The sequence below is a fragment of the Bufo gargarizans genome, chromosome 11 (assembly GCF_014858855.1).
Source record: "Bufo gargarizans isolate SCDJY-AF-19 chromosome 11, ASM1485885v1, whole genome shotgun sequence".
In the NCBI taxonomy this organism is placed as follows: domain Eukaryota; kingdom Metazoa; phylum Chordata; class Amphibia; order Anura; family Bufonidae; genus Bufo; species Bufo gargarizans.
The window spans coordinates 63,671,761-63,693,437 of record NC_058090.1 but is presented as its reverse complement, the minus strand read 5'-3'; the positions used below and the strand labels follow the sequence as shown (position 1 = coordinate 63,693,437).

Here is a 21,677-nt window from a genome sequence, read left to right as displayed (position 1 = left end):
TTGTTTAAATGGTCACCATATAATGCTAGGTTCCCCCTGTATAGCTGGAGGATACTGCTTCCTCAGGGATCAACAGGGGTTAGGGAAACAGGCCATGCCATAGTTGTTTAGCCTCTTTTCCAAAAGGGTAGTGATGGTGAGACACCCCCTTTTTAACCATGCAGCTCTCTAAAAATTGGTACTTCTATCCAAAATAATTAAAACATTGTATTATTTAAAAAGTCAGATTCTACGTTGCGGACTAGCACATGATTTAGGTGTCAAAAGCCTTCACACACAAATCTTCTTCTTATCCACTAGCCCTTCATTTCGCTTAGATGACCAAGCTCAGTACAATGAAGTATTCTTCTATCAGCTCCTACAACATAAGCTGCATGCTACATAGAGCGACATACAGATAGACAGACATTTTATTATTTGTTGGGAACTAAAACACCTTTGCATTATCCGTTGCAGAGTGACAGTAGTAAGAATGAAAATACAGCATTCGTGCTTACTGTAGTATTAAGTGTCTTTTACACAGTTGAACCTAAGGCAAGAATCTGGTGATAGGGATATGGTTCTTAGTGCATGTACCAGGGATACAGTTTTAACCTTGGTGCCAGCTTCAAGTAAGGTTGGTAAGGAGTGAATAAAAAAAGGAGATGTCTTATCTGTCCTTGTTACATTCTTGCCTTTTATGATCCACTACCGGTTTTGGTTTCCAAAACTGCATTCAAATACCCTCACAGTAGGGCCTCATTCAACTCTATGGACCTTACAACAAAGAGCTTTAAAACATAAGCCATATGCATGAATAGTGATTTTTGCCATTAGATTGATCGTGATCTTCCCTTGCTTTAAAGGCATCTAAAATATAGACGGTGAGAAAGGAAGATGAAAATGACTACCTTTATGTCTTGATATATTAGTTTAATCTAATGTTAGTGTCCGTATGTAAATAATATATTTGTGGTGCTCTTATGGTAGCTTTCCATGTATGTTATGCAGCTCGGTTATGCATGAGCTTTTTTGTGGGGAGCCCCAATGTTTCTCATACTGCACAGTTTTTTCTCTGTACTCCACCTGTCCTTATTGTTTTTTTTCCTGTCCCCCTCCTTCCTTTTATTACAGTTTTCCCCAGCACACTGTGTATTGTGTAGCACTTATTAGCCACAATTAAATGGACAATATGAATTTAGTGCCTTCTCTCGAGCTTTCCTCAAGCTCTGCTTTGCAGCAAGATGATTAATGCAAATACATATTACTTGAGATAACCATTTAACCACTAATTTAGCCAAATTTATTACAGCAGTTAGAAGGTTTTCCATTCCAGACAGACAAGGACACAGTAAGGGGACATGGGGCTGCTGGTGACACACTGCCTCCTTCTGGTGACATAGTGGAACTGCCCTCAGCTTGAAAGATATGAGAGACACCACTGTAATTTCATGCTTAATTATGTTTCTCTGAACATACTGCATTATACAGTGATACTGAATACCAGCCAAGCACTGAAACATCATGCTCATTAATGCCTATATGCCCCACAATGTATAAATCTCAGTGCCAAGGCTTGCCATTAACCATTTGTTCTGCAAATTCTAATATATACTCCTTTTAATCTATTTTCGTTTAATCTATTTTGTTACATAGTTAGTACATCTGAAAAAAGACTTAAGTCTCAAGTTCAACCAAGGGATGGGTGGGGGTGTGAATTTTAGGAAAGTGGAGCGAGAACAGACTTTTACACCTTTTTATAAGCATTAATGGGGTTTTCCAGGATTTTAATATTGATTACTTATTCTCAGGATCATCAATATCAGATCGGCGGGGGTCCGACACGCAGCAACCCCGCTAATCAGCTGTTTGAAGAGAAGGCTGCGCCAGTGCAAACACCGCCTTCCCTTCATTGTTTACCTGCTCGCCATCAACAACGCAGCAGTGAGCAGTTGAAATTACAAGCCGTTCCATTCACTTTAATGGGATGGTTCAAAAGTGTATACTACAGATCCGTCCCATAGAAGTGAATGGGACAGCTTGTTGTAATTACAGATGCTCACCACTGCAATGTTGACGGCAAGCAGGTAAACAATGAAGGGAGGGCATGGAGCAAGGTCTTCTCTTCAACCAGCTGATCGTCAGCGGTGTCGGACCAAACCATCAACTGTTCCTACTGTGGCCACATCCTGAGGTAAACTATTCCACAGCTTTACAGTTCTCACACTTAAGAAGTCTTGACGCTTCTGGAGGCTGAATTTTTTCTTCTCTAGTCGGAGGCAGTGCCCCCCTGTGTTTTGAAGGGATTTTACATGGAATAGCTTTTCATCATATCCCCTCTTCAAGACTAATTAAATAGAATTATTTTCTTCATAACCCGCTTCAAGACTAATTAAATAGAATTATTTTCTCCATACCCTTATCAGTTTAGTCGCTCTCCTGTGTCCTTTTACCAGTTCCAGGGCATCCTTTCTATGGATTGGTGCCCAGAAATGAACTGCATATTCCAGATGAGGCCACACAGAAGCTTTGTAAAGTGGTAGTATTACATCCCTGTTGTGATGTCCGTGCCATGTTTAATACGTGACAATATCCTGTTTGCCTTAGAAGCAACTGATTCACATTGTATGCTATTATTTAGTGTATGATCTACAAGTATACCCAAATTCTTCTCTAGAAGTGATTCTCCTCTCCCTCATATGATGCATGCAGGGGCATATTTAGTGCATGATAGGCCCGGGGCTGTCTACCCAACTTGGGCCCCTTCCTCCATTTCAGTTTTTTTTTAATTTATTGTATGAAGAGGCTTCGTGAGCGCCACAGTCTCTTCCTAGGCCATATGACATCTTCAGACCCCAAAAATACCCCAAATTACCCCAAATTGGGTCCTAAACTGAAAAATGTGGTCGCCAAATTTAAAATACATATTATAAAAAAGACATGGAGAATACAGCACTACATACCTTTTACATCCAGTGACATCTCCTGTCAAGTAGACCTTCTCATTCCTATTGTCCTCAATTTGACCCAGAACGCCATGGCAATTTCTTTCAGCCACATCTCGTCTCTACAGAGTTTGTAATACAGACACGTTAGATTTCCATGATTTTTCCATCAACCTCCCCATCCTGGTTGTCCCCACAGTGTCATCCAGCTGCCACTCCCAATACTGTTGAAAATCACAGAAATAAAGTAATAATGCACTTAATAAAGTAGATGCAAGCATTATATATGGACAAAGTCCTCACTATGATATGATAAAATCTGAGACACTTAGCCAATATATTTTAATCAAAACACATCTGTGCCCACCTACCAAGTGCCAAGGTGGTCTCAGGTCAGGCGAGTCCTACGCTAAACCTACCTAAGCCATTGGGCTTCTATGTTCAGGAGCGCAAACCCCGCACATATGGTGTGCTGCTCCTAGTCACCTCCATGTGCATCCAGCAACCAATGGGAGGAGGAGCAAGCACAGCCATATGTACCACCTAATCAAGGCAATCTATGAGATAGGAAGGGCAAAAGTGCAAAGGAACTGCTACTCCCAAGATAAAATAGGAGCGCAGTCAGACTTGAAGGTGCCACTCCCTCAAGCATATACTACAAAAACAAAAAATACCAGAAAAACAAAGATAAAAACATCCTGCACGGTACGATATATAAATGTGCAGATGTCCCTGGCCATATTATTGAAGAAAATCACAGAAATAAGATAATAATGCACTTATAGTATAGTTAATTAGTAGAGCAAGCACTATATATGGACCAAACCCTCACTCTCATATGATAAAATCTGAGACACTTAGCCAATATATTTTGATCAAAACACATCTGTTCCTGCCTACCAAGCGCCAAGGACACTTCCCCCATATATTAATTTCCCCCACACTGCCCCCACATAGTAATTTCCCCACCGGCTCCACACAGTAATTTCCTCCACACTGCCCCCACATAGTAATTTCCTACACACAGTAATTTACCCCACACAGCAGTTTACCCCACACAGTAGTTTCCCCCACTGCCCCCACATAGTATTTTCCCCCAATCTGCCCCAGTAATTTGTCCACACATAGTAATTTTCCCCACACTGCCCCAACACAGTAGTTTCCCCCACACAGTAATTTCCCCCAAATAGTAATTTCCCACACACTGCCCCCACATAGTAATTTCCCCCCACATAGTAATTTCCCCCACACTGCCCCCACATAGTAATTTCTCCCACACAGCAATTTCCCCCACACTGCCCCCACATAGTAATTTCCCCCACATAGTAAATTTCCCCCACATAGTAATTTCCCCCACATAGTAAATTTCCCCCACACAGTAATTTCCCCCACACTGCCCCCACATAGTAAATTGCCCCCACATAGTAAATTGCCCCCACACAGCAATTTCCCCCACACAGTAATTTCCCCCACATAGTAATTTCCCCTACATAGTAATTTCCCCCCACATAGTAATTTCCCCACTGGCTCCACACAGTAATTTCCCCCACACTGCCCCCACATAGTAATTTCCTACACACAGTAATTTACCCCACACAGCAGTTTACCCCACACAGTATTTTCCCCCACTGCCCCCACATAGTATTTTCCCCCAACCTGCCCCATATAGTAATTTGTCCACACATAGTAATTTTCCCCACACTGCCCCAACACAGTAGTTTCCCCCACACAGTAATTTCCCCCAAATAGTAATTTCCCCCACACTGTCCCACATAGTAATTTCCCCCACACTGCCCCCACATAGTAATTTCTCCCACACAGCAATTTCCCCCACACTGCCCCCACATAGTAATTTGCCCCCACACAGTAATTTACCCCATACTGCAGTTTCCCACACACAGTAGTTTCCCCCACACTGCCCCCACATAGTAATTTGCTCCCACACTGCCCCCACACAGTAATTTACCCCACACTGAAGTTTCCCCCACATTGCCCCCCCAATTTGCCCCCACACTGCCCCCCAATTTGCCCCCACACTGCCCCCCCAATTTGCCCCCACACTGCCCCATATAGTAATTTGCCCCCTCATAGCAATTTCCCCCACACTGCCCCAACACAGTAGTTTCCCCCCACATAGTAATTTCCCCCACACTGCCCCCACATAGTAATTTCCACCACACTGCCCCCACATAGTAATTTCTCCCACACAGCAATTTCCCCCACACTGCCCACACATAGTAATTTCCCCCCACATAGCAATTTCCCCCACATAGTAATTTCTCCCACACAGCAATTTCCCCCACACTGACCCCACATAGTAATTTGCCCCCACACAGTAATTTACCCCATACTGCAGTTTCCCACACACAGTAGTTTCCCCCACACTGCCCCCACATAGTTATTTGCTCCCACACTGCCTCCACACAGTAATTTACTCCACACTGAAGTTTCCCCCACACTGAAGTTTCCCCCACAGTAGTTTCCCCCACACTGCCCCCCCAATTTGCCCCCACACTGCCCCATATAGTAATTTGCCCCCACATAGCAATTTCCCCCACACTGCCCCAACACAGTAGTTTCCCCGACATAGTATTTCGCCCCCGCATAGTAGTCCCTCCCATAAAAATTTGGCCCCACACAGCCCCCACATAGTAATCCTTCCATAATAATTTTCCTCCACATAGTAATTTGCCCCCATACAGAATCCCCAATATAGTAATTTCCCCCAGATGTACTTGATGTCTCTTAATATGTCCTCCCCACCCCACATGTCCCCCAAAGTAGGCCCATAATAAATTTAACAAAAATGATAAAAAAATAAATAAAAGCTAAATACTCGCCTATGTCCAGTGCCAGGCGCTTGCTCATAGAGGAAGGCGGGATGAGGCAGGCACGCACAAGTCACAGTGCTGCTTCACAGCACAGGCGCTCAATGACGTCATCACGCCCCCCTGCGCCGGGATTTCACTATCGCATAGGCCTCAGGCCTACTAGGCCTGAAGCCTATGGCGGTGATTGGCGGCGGGGCAGGGAACTATGCGCTCCTGTGCTCCGCCGCAGTATGTGGGCATTCGGGTTGGCCTTGGGCCCCCCAGTGGTGCTGGACCCGGGGCTGCCGACCCGAACATCCCTATTGTAATCAACCAATGGATGCATGTCAAATATTTGTACCCAGATACATAACTTTACATTTATCCACACTGAACCACTCAGAGGGTCCAAATCTTGTAGTTTATGGACTCATTATTGTATGGCCACAGCTGACTTCTGTCCAGCCCCTCCTTTGAGCTTTCTGGTTAATAATTTCCCGGGAAGACCTAGTGCCTTTTTTAGTATGGCCGCCACATTTGCTTTGCAGATTGCAGAATGTTATAGTGATCAATTACCATAGTTAAAAGATGGACTATTATGAACCCCTTTACACTTGAAGGGGTTATGCCATGATTGATGTAAAAAATGAAAATCAGACATCATTATAGTACACAGCAATCTCTGTCTAAGAAACCTAGAACCAGCCCTGTACCTCACATGTATCCAGAGATCCCCACATTAATTGCTCCAATTGTTCTGCTAGATTTTTTTTAGACTGGGAGCTCAGGGGGCATGTCCTTTGTTAGGGAATGTGTCCTTTCTGCTGCAGCTTTTTCCCTGTAACTGCCATAGCTTTTAACTGAAGATGTGGCTGGTGACAATTGATGATTTAAACTGAGCACGTGCGACCACCTCAGTGAAGTGGACAAGGAATAAAGAAAAGAACAAACAGCAGGTGGCACTATACAGATTTATTATACGTAGATTTGGAATAGCACTTCAGTCAGTTGATGAGATGCTGCTAGAAGGGTTCTTCAAACCATTGAATACTGCAAAAGGTTCAGCGCACACTCTTCAGGTCAGAAGAAAATATTCTTATTAATTTCCATATATTTACATTACAATGATTGCTTTAATTTCCAGTGTAATTATTCCAGTAGTGTTGAAATATATATTCCAATGCATTAAACAGATTCATTTTGTTGAATAGTGCAGTGTCTATACAAATTTTTTAATTCCATGCAATTACAAAAGTTTTCAGATCCATTTACTACTTCGTAGCACAACCCCTTTAAAGGTGTTTCCCTAGAGTTACAGTTTATCACCTATCCTCATGATAGGGGAAAAGTGTATGATCTGTGAGCGGTCTGACTGCTGAGACCTGCACTACAATGAGAATCTATGATGCTTTCTTTATGTATGTTTCATATGATAAAACCCACCTTAAATAAAAAATAAATTCTTATTGTATCTTATGACCATACTAATGACTCAGCTTCTCTTTAGACTTCGTAAGCAAATCATATACTGCGTGTTTGTTGACCGTGATCATTGCATTGTTTTTCTTCTACATGTTATTGTATTATAGGCCACAGGTCTAGTCACAGCTTTACAGTTTGCGATTGAAAACCGTCAGCAAGCTTATGAACAGACACTTACTTAAAGGGAACCTGTCATGTGTTTATCACCCCATGAACAAACTAGCCTTTATTATAATTACAAATTTCAACAGTATATTCCTCCCCCTTTTTTTTTACCTTAGTAATATAGTACCTTCGCATTCCCTGTTATTCATTTTCCCGCCAATTATTAAAATGAATGAATGACGTAATAAACCATGCCCCTTTTATCATCTACAGCTCTTTTTCTATTTTATTTCTGGCCACAAATTCTCATCTCAAATCCTGTGCATGCGCGCTGTCTGATCAGTGTAATGACGCACATTCATAGCTGTTAGTAAACTGCGCATGCATGCTTATCCTCACTTCCGGTGGACCAGTACAAGCGGGAGTTATTAGTCGGGCAGAGTGTACATCTCTGGTAAGTGTTCTTCTGTTTGACTTGTACTGTGCAGTGGGTGGGCAGCAGCCAGCCTCACTGTTCACACAGACTCTCCCTGCTGACCCACACTTTATTTGGTTTTGCATTTAGAACATCAGGAAGAGGTCTTTACATACATGTGACATCGCAAGTTGCCAGCCCTGCAGCCCTATCTCACTATCTACTTTCATAGTGAGAGCGCATCAGGGCCAGCTGCCTGTCCTGTGAGAGATCTGAGAAGATCGGATAGACTTGCAGCACGTGAGTCTTTATCTGACAGGTCTTTCTGTGTTTACTTTCTGTTTGTTGTTGTGAGCTGGATCCCACCTCTCCACAGGTTCTGCTCGATAGCTGTTTAAGAGGCTCTATTTAAGTCCGCTTCTTACTGCTGACTTTGCGGTTGATATTTTCCTTCTGTAGTTCTGTACTGGTTGTTTGTGGATCCTCTGCTTCCCGCTCATTGTTTGTGGATCCTCTACTTCAAGCTAAGTCCTCCTGTTTTCTCCTTAGTGCTTGTGTTGCTGCTAGGTCTGCACTGTGGAAGGTACCGGCTGTCTCATTCCCCTCTCCCTAAGTTAGGGTTTGCTACAGTGTTAGCAGGGCTTAGGTTCCAGCGTATGAGTTCGTTCACCATCAGGACTTGCTTATACTGTCAGCAGTCAGGGAGAGGCTCATGGATTGTTAGGAGGTTACCATTCCCCCTCCCTATCTTTGGGGCCTAGTCTGTTTACCTGTTGCTGTTTGTTTACTTGGTGTTCCTCTTATCCCCACTTGCCGTGACATTATCAACTGCCCCTACCGTCATTATTTTCCTTGCTAAGGAGGCCAATCCCTCCTGACTACGGGCCTCCCAGAGGCTCTTGGTTTCCCCCTGCTGTTCCTGCCGTTACGCCTCTGACTTTTCCCGTACCCTCTCCCCAGATCCCCGTGGGGGGCGTCTTTCCCATTTCAAGGAGGTTTGTACCCAGGAGATTGCAGATCCCTGGGTTCTAATCATCGTTTCCTCCGGGTACCTTATAGATCTCGTCTCTCTCCCCCAAGAAAGGTTTGTTATCAATCGAGGCTTTCAGCCTGCCAAACAGAGGATTTTAGAATCCTACATTCTGGACTATATTTCAAAGGGGGCTCTGGAGGAAGTTACGGCAGGGGAGCAGGGCCTAGGGATCTATTCTCCAGTTTTTCTGGTTCCCAAGAAAACAGGCGATCTCCGGATGATAATCGATTTGAGATTCCTCAATCGATTCATAAGAAGGCCAAGGTTTCGGATGGAAACCATAAGGTCAGTCAGCCACATCCTCAGACTTGGAGATGCGATGGACACCCTGGATCTCAGGGATGCTTACCTCCATATTCTGATCCATCCCGTTTCTCGGAAATACCTCAGGATCCCAGTCCAGATTTCTGGGGTTCTCAGGCATTTTCAGTTTGCCGCCCTTCCCTTTGGAATCTCATCCGCCCCCCTTATCTTCACCAAGGTGGTGGTAGCAGTGGTGGCAGCGCTGAGACTTCAAGGACTGACCATTGTCCCTTACCTGGATGACTGGCTCCTTTTGGCGGCCACCGTACCAGTTCTGACCCACCATATTCATCTGGCAATTTCCTTTCTGCTTCGCCTAGGGTGGATCATCAACTGGCAGAAATCGAATGTGAGCCCTTCGACTTCAATACAGTATCTAGGTTTCATAATCGACTCTGTGGAGATGTCCCTTCACTTGACACCACAGAGGAAAACCCAGGTACAAGACCTGGCAAGGTTCTTTTCGGTACCACGACGAGTATCCATTCGGACTCTCTTGAAGATGCTGGGGCTCATGTCAGCGGCTGCAGACGCAGTCCCTTGGGCATTATGGCACCTCTTCCCTCTTCAAATAGAAGTTTTGAACAGGTGGGACGGCAGCCCTACAGGGCTTAGATTCCCTATACTCTCTATCCTCCCAAACTCGGAATTCCCTGAGATGGTGGTTCCATCTCCCTGCAGGGAAGTCTATGACCCAAACATCTTGGCTCATATTGACTACAGATGAGTCCCTAGTAGGCTGGGGTGCTCACCTAGACGGTTCCACAATTCGGAGAACTTGGTCTCCCATGGAGCGGCGTCTCTCCTCCAATCTCCACGAGATGCAAGCTGTCCGGCTAGCCCTCCTTCACTTCGCCCCTCAGATCCGGGGCAAAGCGGTGAGAGTACAGTCAGACAATATGACTGCAGTTTTTTACATAAACAAACAGGGGGGTACGAGATCCCTACCCCTTCTTTCATAAATCAGGGGAATTCTACGGTGGGCAGAGTTGAACCTATCCCATCTATCTGCCACCCACATTCGAGGGTCCCTCAACATGATTGCAGATCGTCTAATTCGCGGATTACCGACTATGGAGTGGTTTTTGCTTCCGGAGATCTTCAAGCAGATGGGGTCCTCAGATGGTGATTACCAGATGTGGATCTCATGGCAACCAGGTTCAATGCCAAGGTACAGAGGTTCTGCTCTCTATACAGGGAGGACTCCCCCCTGGCGATAGATGCTCCGTCGATACCGTGGAGGTTCGGGCTGGCTTACATCTTCCCTCCTTTTTCCATGATACCGAGGGTATTGATGAAAATCCATCAGGATCAGGCCTCGGTAATAGCCATCATTCCGTTCATGGCCCAAGAGATCCTGGTTTACCCAGCTCATTCAGTCGGGGACAATACTGGAGACTCCCCCCTAGAGCAGACCCTGGTGTTGTGGGACACACATCTCTGCCCAGATCTGCACAGATTCAACCTGACAGCCTGGAGGTTGATCAGTCCCTTCCCAGAGTAGAAGGACACTCTGAGGCGGTCCTGAGAACGTTATCACATTCAAGAGCGGAGTCCACTAAGAAGGCCTACTTCAGAGTGATGAGAATCTTTGCCTCTTGGTGTGATTCCAACCAGGTGGCGTCTGCAGATCCACCCCCTTCCGCCATGCTACAGTTCCTTCAGGATGGACTAGACAAGGGCCTTGCTCCGGCCACTTTGAAGGTTCAGGTTTTTGCCATCTCGGCCTGTCTAAACAAGCCATATTCTCGGGATCCGCTCATCAAACGCTTCCTTAAAGGAGCCGAGAGATTGAAGCCTACAATACTGAGACCCAGTCCTCAGTGGGACCTTTCAGTAGTGCTCAATGGGTTAGCATCTCCTCCCTTTGTGCCATTGGAGGAGGTCAGTTTCAAGTTTGTCACCTTAAAGACCTTTTTGCTAGCTGTGACCTCAGCTAAGAGGGTTTCGGAGTTACAAGCCTTCTCGGCTCTGCATCCATATATCACCTTTTTGCAGGACCGAGTCCTCTTAAGATTCTTACCCTACTTCAGACCTAAAGTTTTATCTTTTCAGAATATTAACCGGGTAATTTCTTTACCAGTTTTATTTTCTTCCGATGTTCCTGTCAGACATTCTCTGGACATATAGAGATGCCTCCAGACCTATGTGGATAGGTCCAAGGAATTCAGGATTGATGAGAATCTCTTCATCCTGTTTGCCGGTAAATCTAAAGGCTGCAAAGCGTCTAAAGTTTCCATTAGTCGCTGGATCAGAGAAGCCATTAGAGAGTCCTTTCTGTCTCAATCTTTGGACCCTCCGGAGTCTGTTAGGGCCCATTCTACTAGGGCCGTTTCAACCTCTGTGGCGGAAAGAAATCATCTTCCCTTAGAGTTGATCTGTACATCGGCTTCCTGGAGCTCTGAATCGATCTTTATCTCGCACTACAGAGTTGGTGCTAAGTTTGCAGAGTTTTCGGCCTTTTTGGCAGACTATTCTTAATTCTGCCAGGCAGGAAGGCCCTCCCTAGGGGTTTCTTCTTGTTATCTCCCCGTCTGTGCTGCTGGTAGGACGTAAGGGAATCGTTAATTTATAACGATAATTTGTTTTCCCTTAGTCCTAACAGCAGCACACAAATTTCCCACCCTAAGTAAGTATGCTTGCTGAAAACACGGTGGCTGGGGGGTAGTTCCCTCCTTTTGAGGGAGTGGGAACTTTGTTATTGGTTCTTGGGCTCATTAAAAATTCTGCTGGTCCTACAAGTCCAGAGGGGGAAGTTAACCCCGTCTGTGCTGCTGTTAGGACTAAGGGAAAACAAATTATCGTTAGAAATTAACGATTTTTGTCTATTACCAGAAGTATCCGATTTCCCCTGCCTGCAATAGTGGCGCTAGATTCCGAAATAATCGAATTGGAAGTATTGGTTGACATTGGGGCAGGGGTTAACCTTGTGGACTATTAGTTTGGTCATGGTTTTAAAACAAGCAGCATTAAACAAGGGGATATCTGTGTTTGCTATTGATTCCGCCCCTCTCTCACAAAAGTGTCTGACTCATATGGTGCATGATATTCATTTAAAGGTTGGGTGATTCCCATGTGAGTCCATTTCTTGTTTTGTACTGAAGGGTTTGCCTGCTCTTCTAGTGCTAGGTTTACCATGGTTGAATAATCCTACCATAGATTGGCAAGCAAGACAGATCAGTAATTGGAGTGATTTCTGTATAGACAACTGTCTCGGCGCGTCACTTTCTGTGTTATCCACTAAGGTGTTACCCCCGTTTATTTCAGATTTTTTTGACGTATTCTCTGAGGGTGGAGATCAGGAATTACCCCCTCACAGGGGCGTAGCTAAAAGCTCATGGCCCTAGTGCAAGAGTTCAGCTTGGGCCCCCGTCCCTCAGTGCTTGTTGGCAAGGGGCAGGGGAGCACATATCCTTCCTGCTGCCTGAGGCAAACATTGAAAGGGCACCCCCTCATGCCAAATTCTTAACCTAACCCCTTCCCTCCAGCCAGAGGTGTAAATTGACCAGTATGCACTTTCTATAATGCCAGTGTATGGCACAAGGGTCTTTGGGCCCCCTCAGGCTCCTGGGCCCAGTAGCGACTGCTACCTCTTCACCCCCTATAGCTATGACCCTGCCCCCTCACATAGAATATGATTGTCTGTTCAACCTTATTCCCAGAGCTAAATTAACAAAGTATCGGTTGTATAATCTTTCCCAACCCAAAAGAGTAGCTATGCGAGAGTATATTACCGAGTGTTTGGCAAACAGACATATTACACTATCTAAGTCACCCATGGCTGCTGGCTTCTTTTTTGTAAAAAAAAAGATGGGACCCGTAGACCGTGTTTAGACTTCCGGGAGCTAAATCATATCACTGTCCGTGATCCTTATCCCCTTCCCTTGCTCCCAGATTTATTCGATCAGATTGTCGGAGCCAAGGTGTTTTCCAAGTTGGATTTAAGAGGGGCTTATAATCTGATAAGAATCAGGGAAGTGCACGAATTTAAGACGGCCTTTAATACCCCTGATGGCCACTTCGAGAACTTGGTCATGCCCTTTGGGTTGACTAATGCCCGGCGGTCTTTCAGCACTTTATCAATGAAATTTTTCATCATTAGGTGACCGGCAGCTTGCAGGGTCACATGTATGTACAGACCTCTTCCCGATCTTCTAAATGCAAAAACAAATAAAGTGTGGGGCAGCAGGTAGAGTCTGTGTGAACATTAAGGTTGGCTGCTGTCCGCCCACTGCACAGTACAAGTCAAGCAGGAGAACGCTTACCAGAGATGTACACTCTTCCCACCTAATAACTCCTGCTTGTACTGGTCCACCGGAAGTAAGGATGAGCCGACGCATGCCCAGTTTACTATCAGCTATGAATGTGCGTCATTACACTGATCAGACAGCAGGCATGCGCCGAATTTTTAGCTTCTGAACAAGTGAATAGGGGAGTGGCTACACCGCGGAAAAGAAAAAAAGGCTGGACTCATATCAAAGTTAGACTTCTCGCCGGACTCAAATCAGCTCATTACCATGCGGCATGTGGCATCTTTGTGTTTATATTATGAGGTAACCATCTGTCACACCAGTAAGTGAATACATCTAAGGCACTTTTTAATAGTTAATGATTGTATATAATGAGTTATATTATAATCAAATACCCACATGACAGGTTTCCTTTAAGCTCACCTGTAGTTGTATAGCTGAGCTCCTATATAGCAAAATATTTTTCTGCATCAGATTACTGTACAATACATTGCGCAGAGACTACCATTCCCAGAACAGAAATTACAAAAGCAAACTGCATGAGCAAGACAGCTAGAATTGCTGGCAGAATTCAGCTCTGAATGTATGTGTAAACTATAAAATGGGTGAACTTGTGGACTAAACAAAACACACCACTGACCATTTCCATCATAATGGGTTTAGGAGACAATGGTGGCTATAAAACAATACCGTATCTCCATTTATTTATATTTATTTATTATTTATACATTATACATTAAAATAAAACACAAATTTAAATGTCACAGTAGCAAAAAAAAATTATTGCAAAACTTAAATAAATTATTTCATTCTTTTACATCTGTTTGCAAATGTATTTATTTATTTTTAGCTCATCTGAACAAAGGGATATGATATATTTTTACTAAAATTGACAGTGATATTGAGCATATGGTTAATGGGGTATTCTCATCTGGACGTTTCTGGCATATTTATAGGATATACCATAAATAATACCATACATGTCTGATAGGTGTGGGTTGCACCTCTGGCACCTGCACCTTTCTCAGAAAAGGGGCCTATCTTGCGCCAACCATGAATGTAGAGGTGGATTCCTGCATTAACTTCTATGAGAATTCTGAACATTGCTGAGTAATCGTGTTTGGTTACTTTCGTAACTCACATAGAGTTGAACGCAAAGAACAGCTTATGCTTGGCAATCTCTCCATTCATGGCAGCAGCAAGATGGGATCCTGTTCTTGACATAGGTGGCACCTACACATATCTCAGAATTTCCTTTCAATATTCCATCAATACCCCTTTAACTATAGTTTCATTTATAAATCATATTTCAGATTTCAACTATTTTTAAGTTACTGGCCAAAGTATTTTTCCTTTTTTCTCTCTACTGCCTCTAACGTTTTGTCTATGCATGGCCGTACACGTTTGTAAGCATTTTGGCCTAAGATGCAGCCATTCATGTCTGGCCTAGGTGATTTAAAAGGGACTATAGTCAAATACTGTATTAGGTCATGCTTGAAAATATCCTTGAATATTCTGCCAGCACATACTGTAGCTAGATTAGAGGAAAAGTCAAATCAAACAGGGAGCGCTAAATAAATGCTTACAGAGAAATTAGACTAAACTGCTAAATTAAACTAGAACAAGAAGTCTATCTAGAATGGAGATCATCAACCTATGGCACTCTTGCAGTGGTGAAACTATAACTCCCAGCATGCACCATGCTCTTCTGTAAGAGACCTGGGAACAGCCAAGCAACATAGTTAGAAGACCTGAGTAGAGTTGAGCGAACACCTGGATGTTCGGGTTCGAGAAGTTCGGCCGAACATCCCGGAAATGTTCGGGTTCGGGATCCGAACCCGATCCGAACTTCGTCCCGAACCCGAACCCCATTGAAGTCAATGGGGACCCGAACTTTTCGGCACTAAAACGGCTGTAAAACAGCCCAGGAAAGGGCTAGAGGGCTGCAAAAGGCAGCAACATGTAGGTAAATCCCCTGCAAACAAATGTGGATAGGGAAATTAATTAAAATAAAAATTAAATAAATAAAAATTAACCAAAATCAATTGGAGAGAGGTTCCATAGCAGAGAATCTGGCTTCCCGTCACCCACCACTGGAACAGTCCATTCTCAGATATTTAGGCCCCGGCACCCAGGCAGAGGAGAGAGGTCCCGTAACAGACAATCTGGCTTCATGTCAGCAGAGAATCAGTCTTCATGTCATAGCAGAGAATGAGGCTTCACGTCACCCACCATGTCCGACCATGTCCACGACCATGTCCACGTCCGCGTCCCTTACTAGATGTTTTTCTCATTGTTATGGTTCACCACAACAACAAATATATTATTTGGCCCAATGTATTGTATTCAAATTCAGCGGGATATAAATTTGAGGCCTAGTATTTAGGCGCTGGGTGACCGGTATGGATTTAGTGACAGAATTAGACTTGGAAATGCACAGAAGCGTGTGTGTGAAGTTATTCTGAATGACCCAATGTGCACCTTGAATATTATATACCCTTTTTGGGATAGATTTCAAATAGCTCTGATATAGCAGGAACCACTAAATTATGAAATTGCTAAATTGGGAATTGTACTTCAACCCAGAACAAAAAATGTGCTTTGACGGGCACTAAATAACTTTCCCAGCTACAACAGTACAGCGGTAACGAGAGATTTAGAGGGATTTAAATTTGAGGCCTAGTATTTAGGCGCTGGGTGACAGGTATGGGTTTAGTGACAGAATTAGACTTGGAAATACACAGTAGCGGGTGTGTGTGAAGTTATTCTGAATGACCCAATGTGCACCTTCAATATTATATACCCTTTTTGGGATAGATTTCAAATAGCTCTGATATAGCAGGAACCACTAAATTATGAAATTGCTAAATTGGGAATTGTACTTCAACCCAGAACAAAAAATGTGCTTTGACGGACACTAAATATCTTGCCCAGCAACAACAGTACAGCGGTGGGTAACGAGAGATTTAGAGGGATTTAAATTTGAGGCCTAGTATTTAGGCGCTGGGTCACCGGTATGGATTTAGTGACAGAATTAGACTTGGAAATGCACAGAAGCGTGTGTGTGAAGTTATTCTGAATGACCCTATGTGCACCTTCAATATTATATACCCTTTTAGGGATAGATTTCAAATAGCTCTGATATAGCAGAAACCACTAAATTATGAAATTGCTAAATTGGGAATTGTACTTCAACCCAGAACAAAAAATGTGCTTTGACGGACACTAAATATCTTGCCCAGCAACAACAGTACAGCGGTGGGTAACGAGAGATTTAGAGGGATTTAAATTTGAGGCCTAGTATTTAGGCGCTGGGTGACAGGTATGGGTTTAGTGACAGAATTAGACTTGGAAATACACAGTAGCGGGTGTGTGTGAAGTTATTCTGAATGACCCAATGTGCACCTTCAATATTATATACCCTTTTTGGGATAGATTTCAAATAGCTCTGATATAGCAGGAACCACTAAATTATGAAATTGCTAAATTGGGAATTGTACTTCAACCCAGAACAAAAAATGTGCTTTGACGGACACTAAATATCTTGCCCAGCAACAACAGTACAGTGGTGGGTAACGAGAGATTTAGAGGGATTTAAATTTGAGGCCTAGTATTTAGGCGCTGGGTCACCGGTATGGATTTAGTGACAGAATTAGACTTGGAAATGCACAGAAGCGTGTGTGTGAAGTTATTCTGAATGACCCTATGTGCACCTTCAATATTATATACCCTTTTAGGGATAGATTTCAAATAGCTCTGATATAGCAGAAACCACTAAATTATGAAATTGCTAAATTGGGAATTGTACTTCAACCCAGAACAAAAAATGTGCTTTGACGGACACTAAATATCTTGCCCAGCAACAACAGTACAGCGGTGGGTAACGAGAGATTTAGAGGGATTTAAATTTGAGGCCTAGTATTTAGGCGCTGGGTCACCGGTATGGATTTAGTGACAGAATTAGACTTGGAAATGCACAGAAGCGTGTGTGTGAAGTTATTCTGAATGACCCTATGTGCACCTTCAATATTATATACCCTTTTAGGGATAGATTTCAAATAGCTCTGATATAGCAGAAACCACTAAATTATGAAATTGCTAAATTGGGAATTGTACTTCAACCCAGAACAAAAAATGTGCTTTGACGGACACTAAATATCTTGCCCAGCAACAACAGTACAGCGGTGGGTAACGAGAGATTTAGAGGGATTTAAATTTGAGGCCTAGTATTTAGGCGCTGGGTCACCGGTATGGATTTAGTGACAGAATTAGACTTGGAAATGCACAGAAGCGTGTGTGTGAAGTTATTCTGAATGACCCTATGTGCACCTTCAATATTATATACCCTTTTAGGGATAGATTTCAAATAGCTCTGATATAGCAGAAACCACTAAATTATGAAATTGCTAAATTGGGAATTGTACTTCAACCCAGAACAAAAAATGTGCTTTGACGGACACTAAATATCTTGCCCAGCAACAACAGTACAGTGGTGGGTAACGAGAGATTTAGAGGGATTTAAATTTGAGGCCTAGTATTTAGGCGCTGGGTCACCGGTATGGATTTAGTGACAGAATTAGACTTGGAAATGCACAGAAGCGTGTGTGTGAAGTTATTCTGAATGACCCTATGTGCACCTTCAATATTATATACCCTTTTAGGGATAGATTTCAAATAGCTCTGATATAGCAGAAACCACTAAATTATGAAATTGCTAAATTGGGAATTGTACTTCAACCCAGAACAAAAAATGTGCTTTGACGGACACTAAATATCTTGCCCAGCAACAACAGTACAGCGGTGGGTAACGAGAGATTTAGAGGGATTTAAATTTGAGGCCTAGTATTTAGGCGCTGGGTGACAGGTATGGGTTTAGTGACAGAATTAGACTTGGAAATACACAGTAGCGGGTGTGTGTGAAGTTATTCTGAATGACCCAATGTGCACCTTCAATATTATATACCCTTTTTGGGATAGATTTCAAATAGCTCTGATATAGCAGGAACCACTAAATTATGAAATTGCTAAATTGGGAATTGTATTTCAACCCAGAACAAGAAATGTGCTTGAACGGACACTAAATAACTCGCCCAGCTACAGCACTAGGGACAGATTTAGCTGGATATAAATTTGAGGCCTAGTATTTAGGCGCTGGGTGACCGGTATGGATTTAGTGACAGAATTAGACTGGGATATGGCCAAAAAATGAACAGACTATTGCTGGTTAAATGCACTTGGTGTGACAGCTTCACCCTGATGTAGGCTTTAGCCAAAAAACAACCACACCATTGAGGGTTAAATGCACTTGGTGACAGGCGCAGCTTGCCCCTGATTTTGTATATGGCCAAAAAATGAACAGACTATTGCTGGTTAAATGCACTTGGTGTGACAGCTTCACCCTGATGTAGGCTTTAGCCAAAAAACAACCACACCATTGAGGGTTAAATGCACTTGGTGACAGGCGCAGCTTGCCCCTGATTTTGTATATGGCCAAAAAATGAACAGACTATTGCTGGTTAAATGCACTTGGTGTGACAGCTTCACCCTGATGTAGGCTTTAGCCAAAAAACAACCACACCATTGAGGGTTAAATGCACTTGGTGACAGGCGCAGCTTGCCCCTGATTTTGTATATGGCCAAAAAATGAACAGACTATTGCTGGTTAAATGCACTTGGTGTGACAGCTTCACCCTGATGTAGGCTTTAGCCAAAAAACAACCACACCATTGAGGGTTAAATGCACTTGGTCGCAGCTTGTGCTGGCGCACCACAAGACACAAAATGGCCGCCGATCACCCCAGAAAAATGAGACTGACAAACGGTCTGTGCAGCCTAAAAACAGTGAGCAATTGAGGATCAGCAGCTCAATGATCCACAGCTGCAGATCGATCAGTTAATCAAGTCCTTTGGAGGAGTTAATCTGCCTAATCTCGCCCTACTGTCGCAGCCGCAACCTCTCCCTACGCTAATCAGAGCAGAGTGACGGGCGGCGCTATGTGACTCCAGCTTAAATAGAGGCTGGGTCACATGGTGCTCTGGCCAATCACAGCCATGCCAATAGTAGGCATGGCTGTGATGGCCTCTTGGGGCAAGTAGTATGACGCTTGTTGATTGGCTGCTTTGCAGCCTTTCAAAAAGCGCCAAGAAAGCGTCACAAAAGCGCGAAGAAAGCGACGAACACCGAACCCGAACCCGGACTTTTACGAAAATGTCCGGGTTCGGGTCCGTGTCACGGACACCCCAAAATTCGGTACGAACCCGAACTATACAGTTCGAGTTCGCTCATCCCTAGACCTGAGGAAAACATGACACTGGTAATAGAAAGGGAGCTGTCCAGCATCTCAGGTAGCTCAATGACTAGTGCTGCTGCTTAGGCGGGAGAGCTTCTGGAACTGGTTATACTGTATATGTACATTTGAGAAAAGTGTGCTGCCTCTTCTCGGTCTTTCAGGGTAATCATTACTCAAGGAATCCTTTCATCTGGTGTTTGATATCCTTTCTTTGGATATTCTTCCACAGAAGATCAGTAGCAGAACCTAGTGGACAATGCATAACTGACTTACTTTCAAATATAATTTTTATTAGGGTTTACTTATGCTATGTCACGCTAGAATTGATCATTTTGTTTGTTTTTTACAAAAATGAATTACATTCAATATTTTTGCTCATATTTTGCTTTATAATCCAACAAAGCTTTCCTTGTTTGATGGCATTTGGGCCAGTGGTTCATTTGCTTCCACTGGAATACCCTGTGACAGAGGTGGTACCTAAACTCAATAGATACAGAGACATCTGCAAGGAAAGAAACATAACATTTTGGGAGTGTAGATTAGAAAAAGTAATTCTCAATTCCTTCACCATTTTTTCGGTATAGTATTACTGCCGTAGTTTATATTATGTATGTTGCTAATTATGTGACTGCAGTGTGACTTTTCTATGTCTTTCTTTTTTTCCTATCACCTTTGCTATGTATTACTCGTTACTATTTCTCCTTCATTTCCAATAACCCTCCCTCTGCTGTCTTCACATATTAACTCCCATGGTTTCAGTTCCCCCCATCTACCCACCCCAAATCTCCGACTGGGATTTCGTTCATCTGAGAGCTGTAAATTCTTTCTGACAAGATGAAAAGAAAATGCTATATTTTCTGGCCAGCTGGAATCCCCAAATTGAGCCCAGGGATCAAAGCTGCACAAATACCTTCAAATAACCTCTAAGAGGCAGACAGAGAGAGACTTTAGTGTAATAGCAGTAGAGTTTAGAGCTGTACTCCATACCCTTATCAGGCACACTTCTTTCCTATGAGTGCAATTCTATGTAACTCGTCTTCCTATTTAGCCAGTAATGCTGCCATCAGTAATACATTTACAAAAAAAGTATCTGTAATATTAATCTGTTATCTTTAACCAGGAAAGATCTGACGACATATGTTTTCTCTGCAGTGTTGAACAAGGGCCAGTGTGTAACCAAGTATTATCGATGGATGCAGAAGAATGGCGGCTACATCTGGGTGCAATCTTGTGCTACCATTGCAATCAATGCTAAAAATGCCAATGAGCGAAACATCATCTGGGTCAACTACATCCTCAGGTAACTTTAAGCTTGAAGTTCAGTGACGTAAAGTCTATGTACACCTTTAAGCACATTTGTTTATGATTGCATTTTACTCATTTTGGGCTAAAAATAATTTGCCTTTATTAAAAATGTTCAACCATTTCTGAGGCACAGAGGATAAAAATCAGTCTTTTTTAAGCTGTCACTTTCTGTTTTCTTTGAATCTCGTCATCTGACAGCTCATGTGTAGCTCTTATTTCTAATATCTTGACCTGAAAAACATATTTAAACCATATTCTTATCAGTTTGATAAGCATTGAGCGATAATGAGTGTTTATTAGGTCAGGAGATCAGGGATAAGAACTAAACATGAGCCATCAGATGATAGGATTCAAAGAAAACAGAAAGTGACAGCTTGCAAACTGAATGATTTTTAACCTCTGTACATGTATCTCAGAAATGACTGAACTTTATTTAATAAAGACCAAATGAAAAAAAAATATATTGCCCCAAATTAGTTAAATACGATCATATAAAAAATGTCTTTAGAGGTGTACATAACCTTTAATTGACAAAGTGGACAACATCTTGTATCTTCACTGGCCTTCCAGTATCCCTTCTGCAGCCTAGAGCTTTAGGTCTTTGATGTGCACCTTTTAAATGTGCAATCCAGACAAAAGTAATGCATGGTCTCTCTATATCAGTTTTGTCCAGAGAGTTTCTATAAAGTACAACATTCAAGACATGCAGTCATGAATGTACCACAATAAATGCACTGCAGACAAATATAGGGACAGGCAG

General features: G+C 43.1%; 1 protein-coding gene across 1 annotated transcript in view; it reads left to right on the top strand.

The window, feature by feature from the left end:
- NPAS3 (neuronal PAS domain protein 3) overlaps window positions 1–21,677 on the top strand; it is a 600,688-nt gene that overhangs the window by 555,345 nt on the left and 23,666 nt on the right. The window contains exon 10 of the mRNA XM_044272150.1: window positions 20,765–20,912. Within this exon, the coding sequence (XP_044128085.1) occupies window positions 20,765–20,912 (148 nt within the window). The remainder of the gene's footprint in view (window positions 1–20,764; window positions 20,913–21,677) is intronic.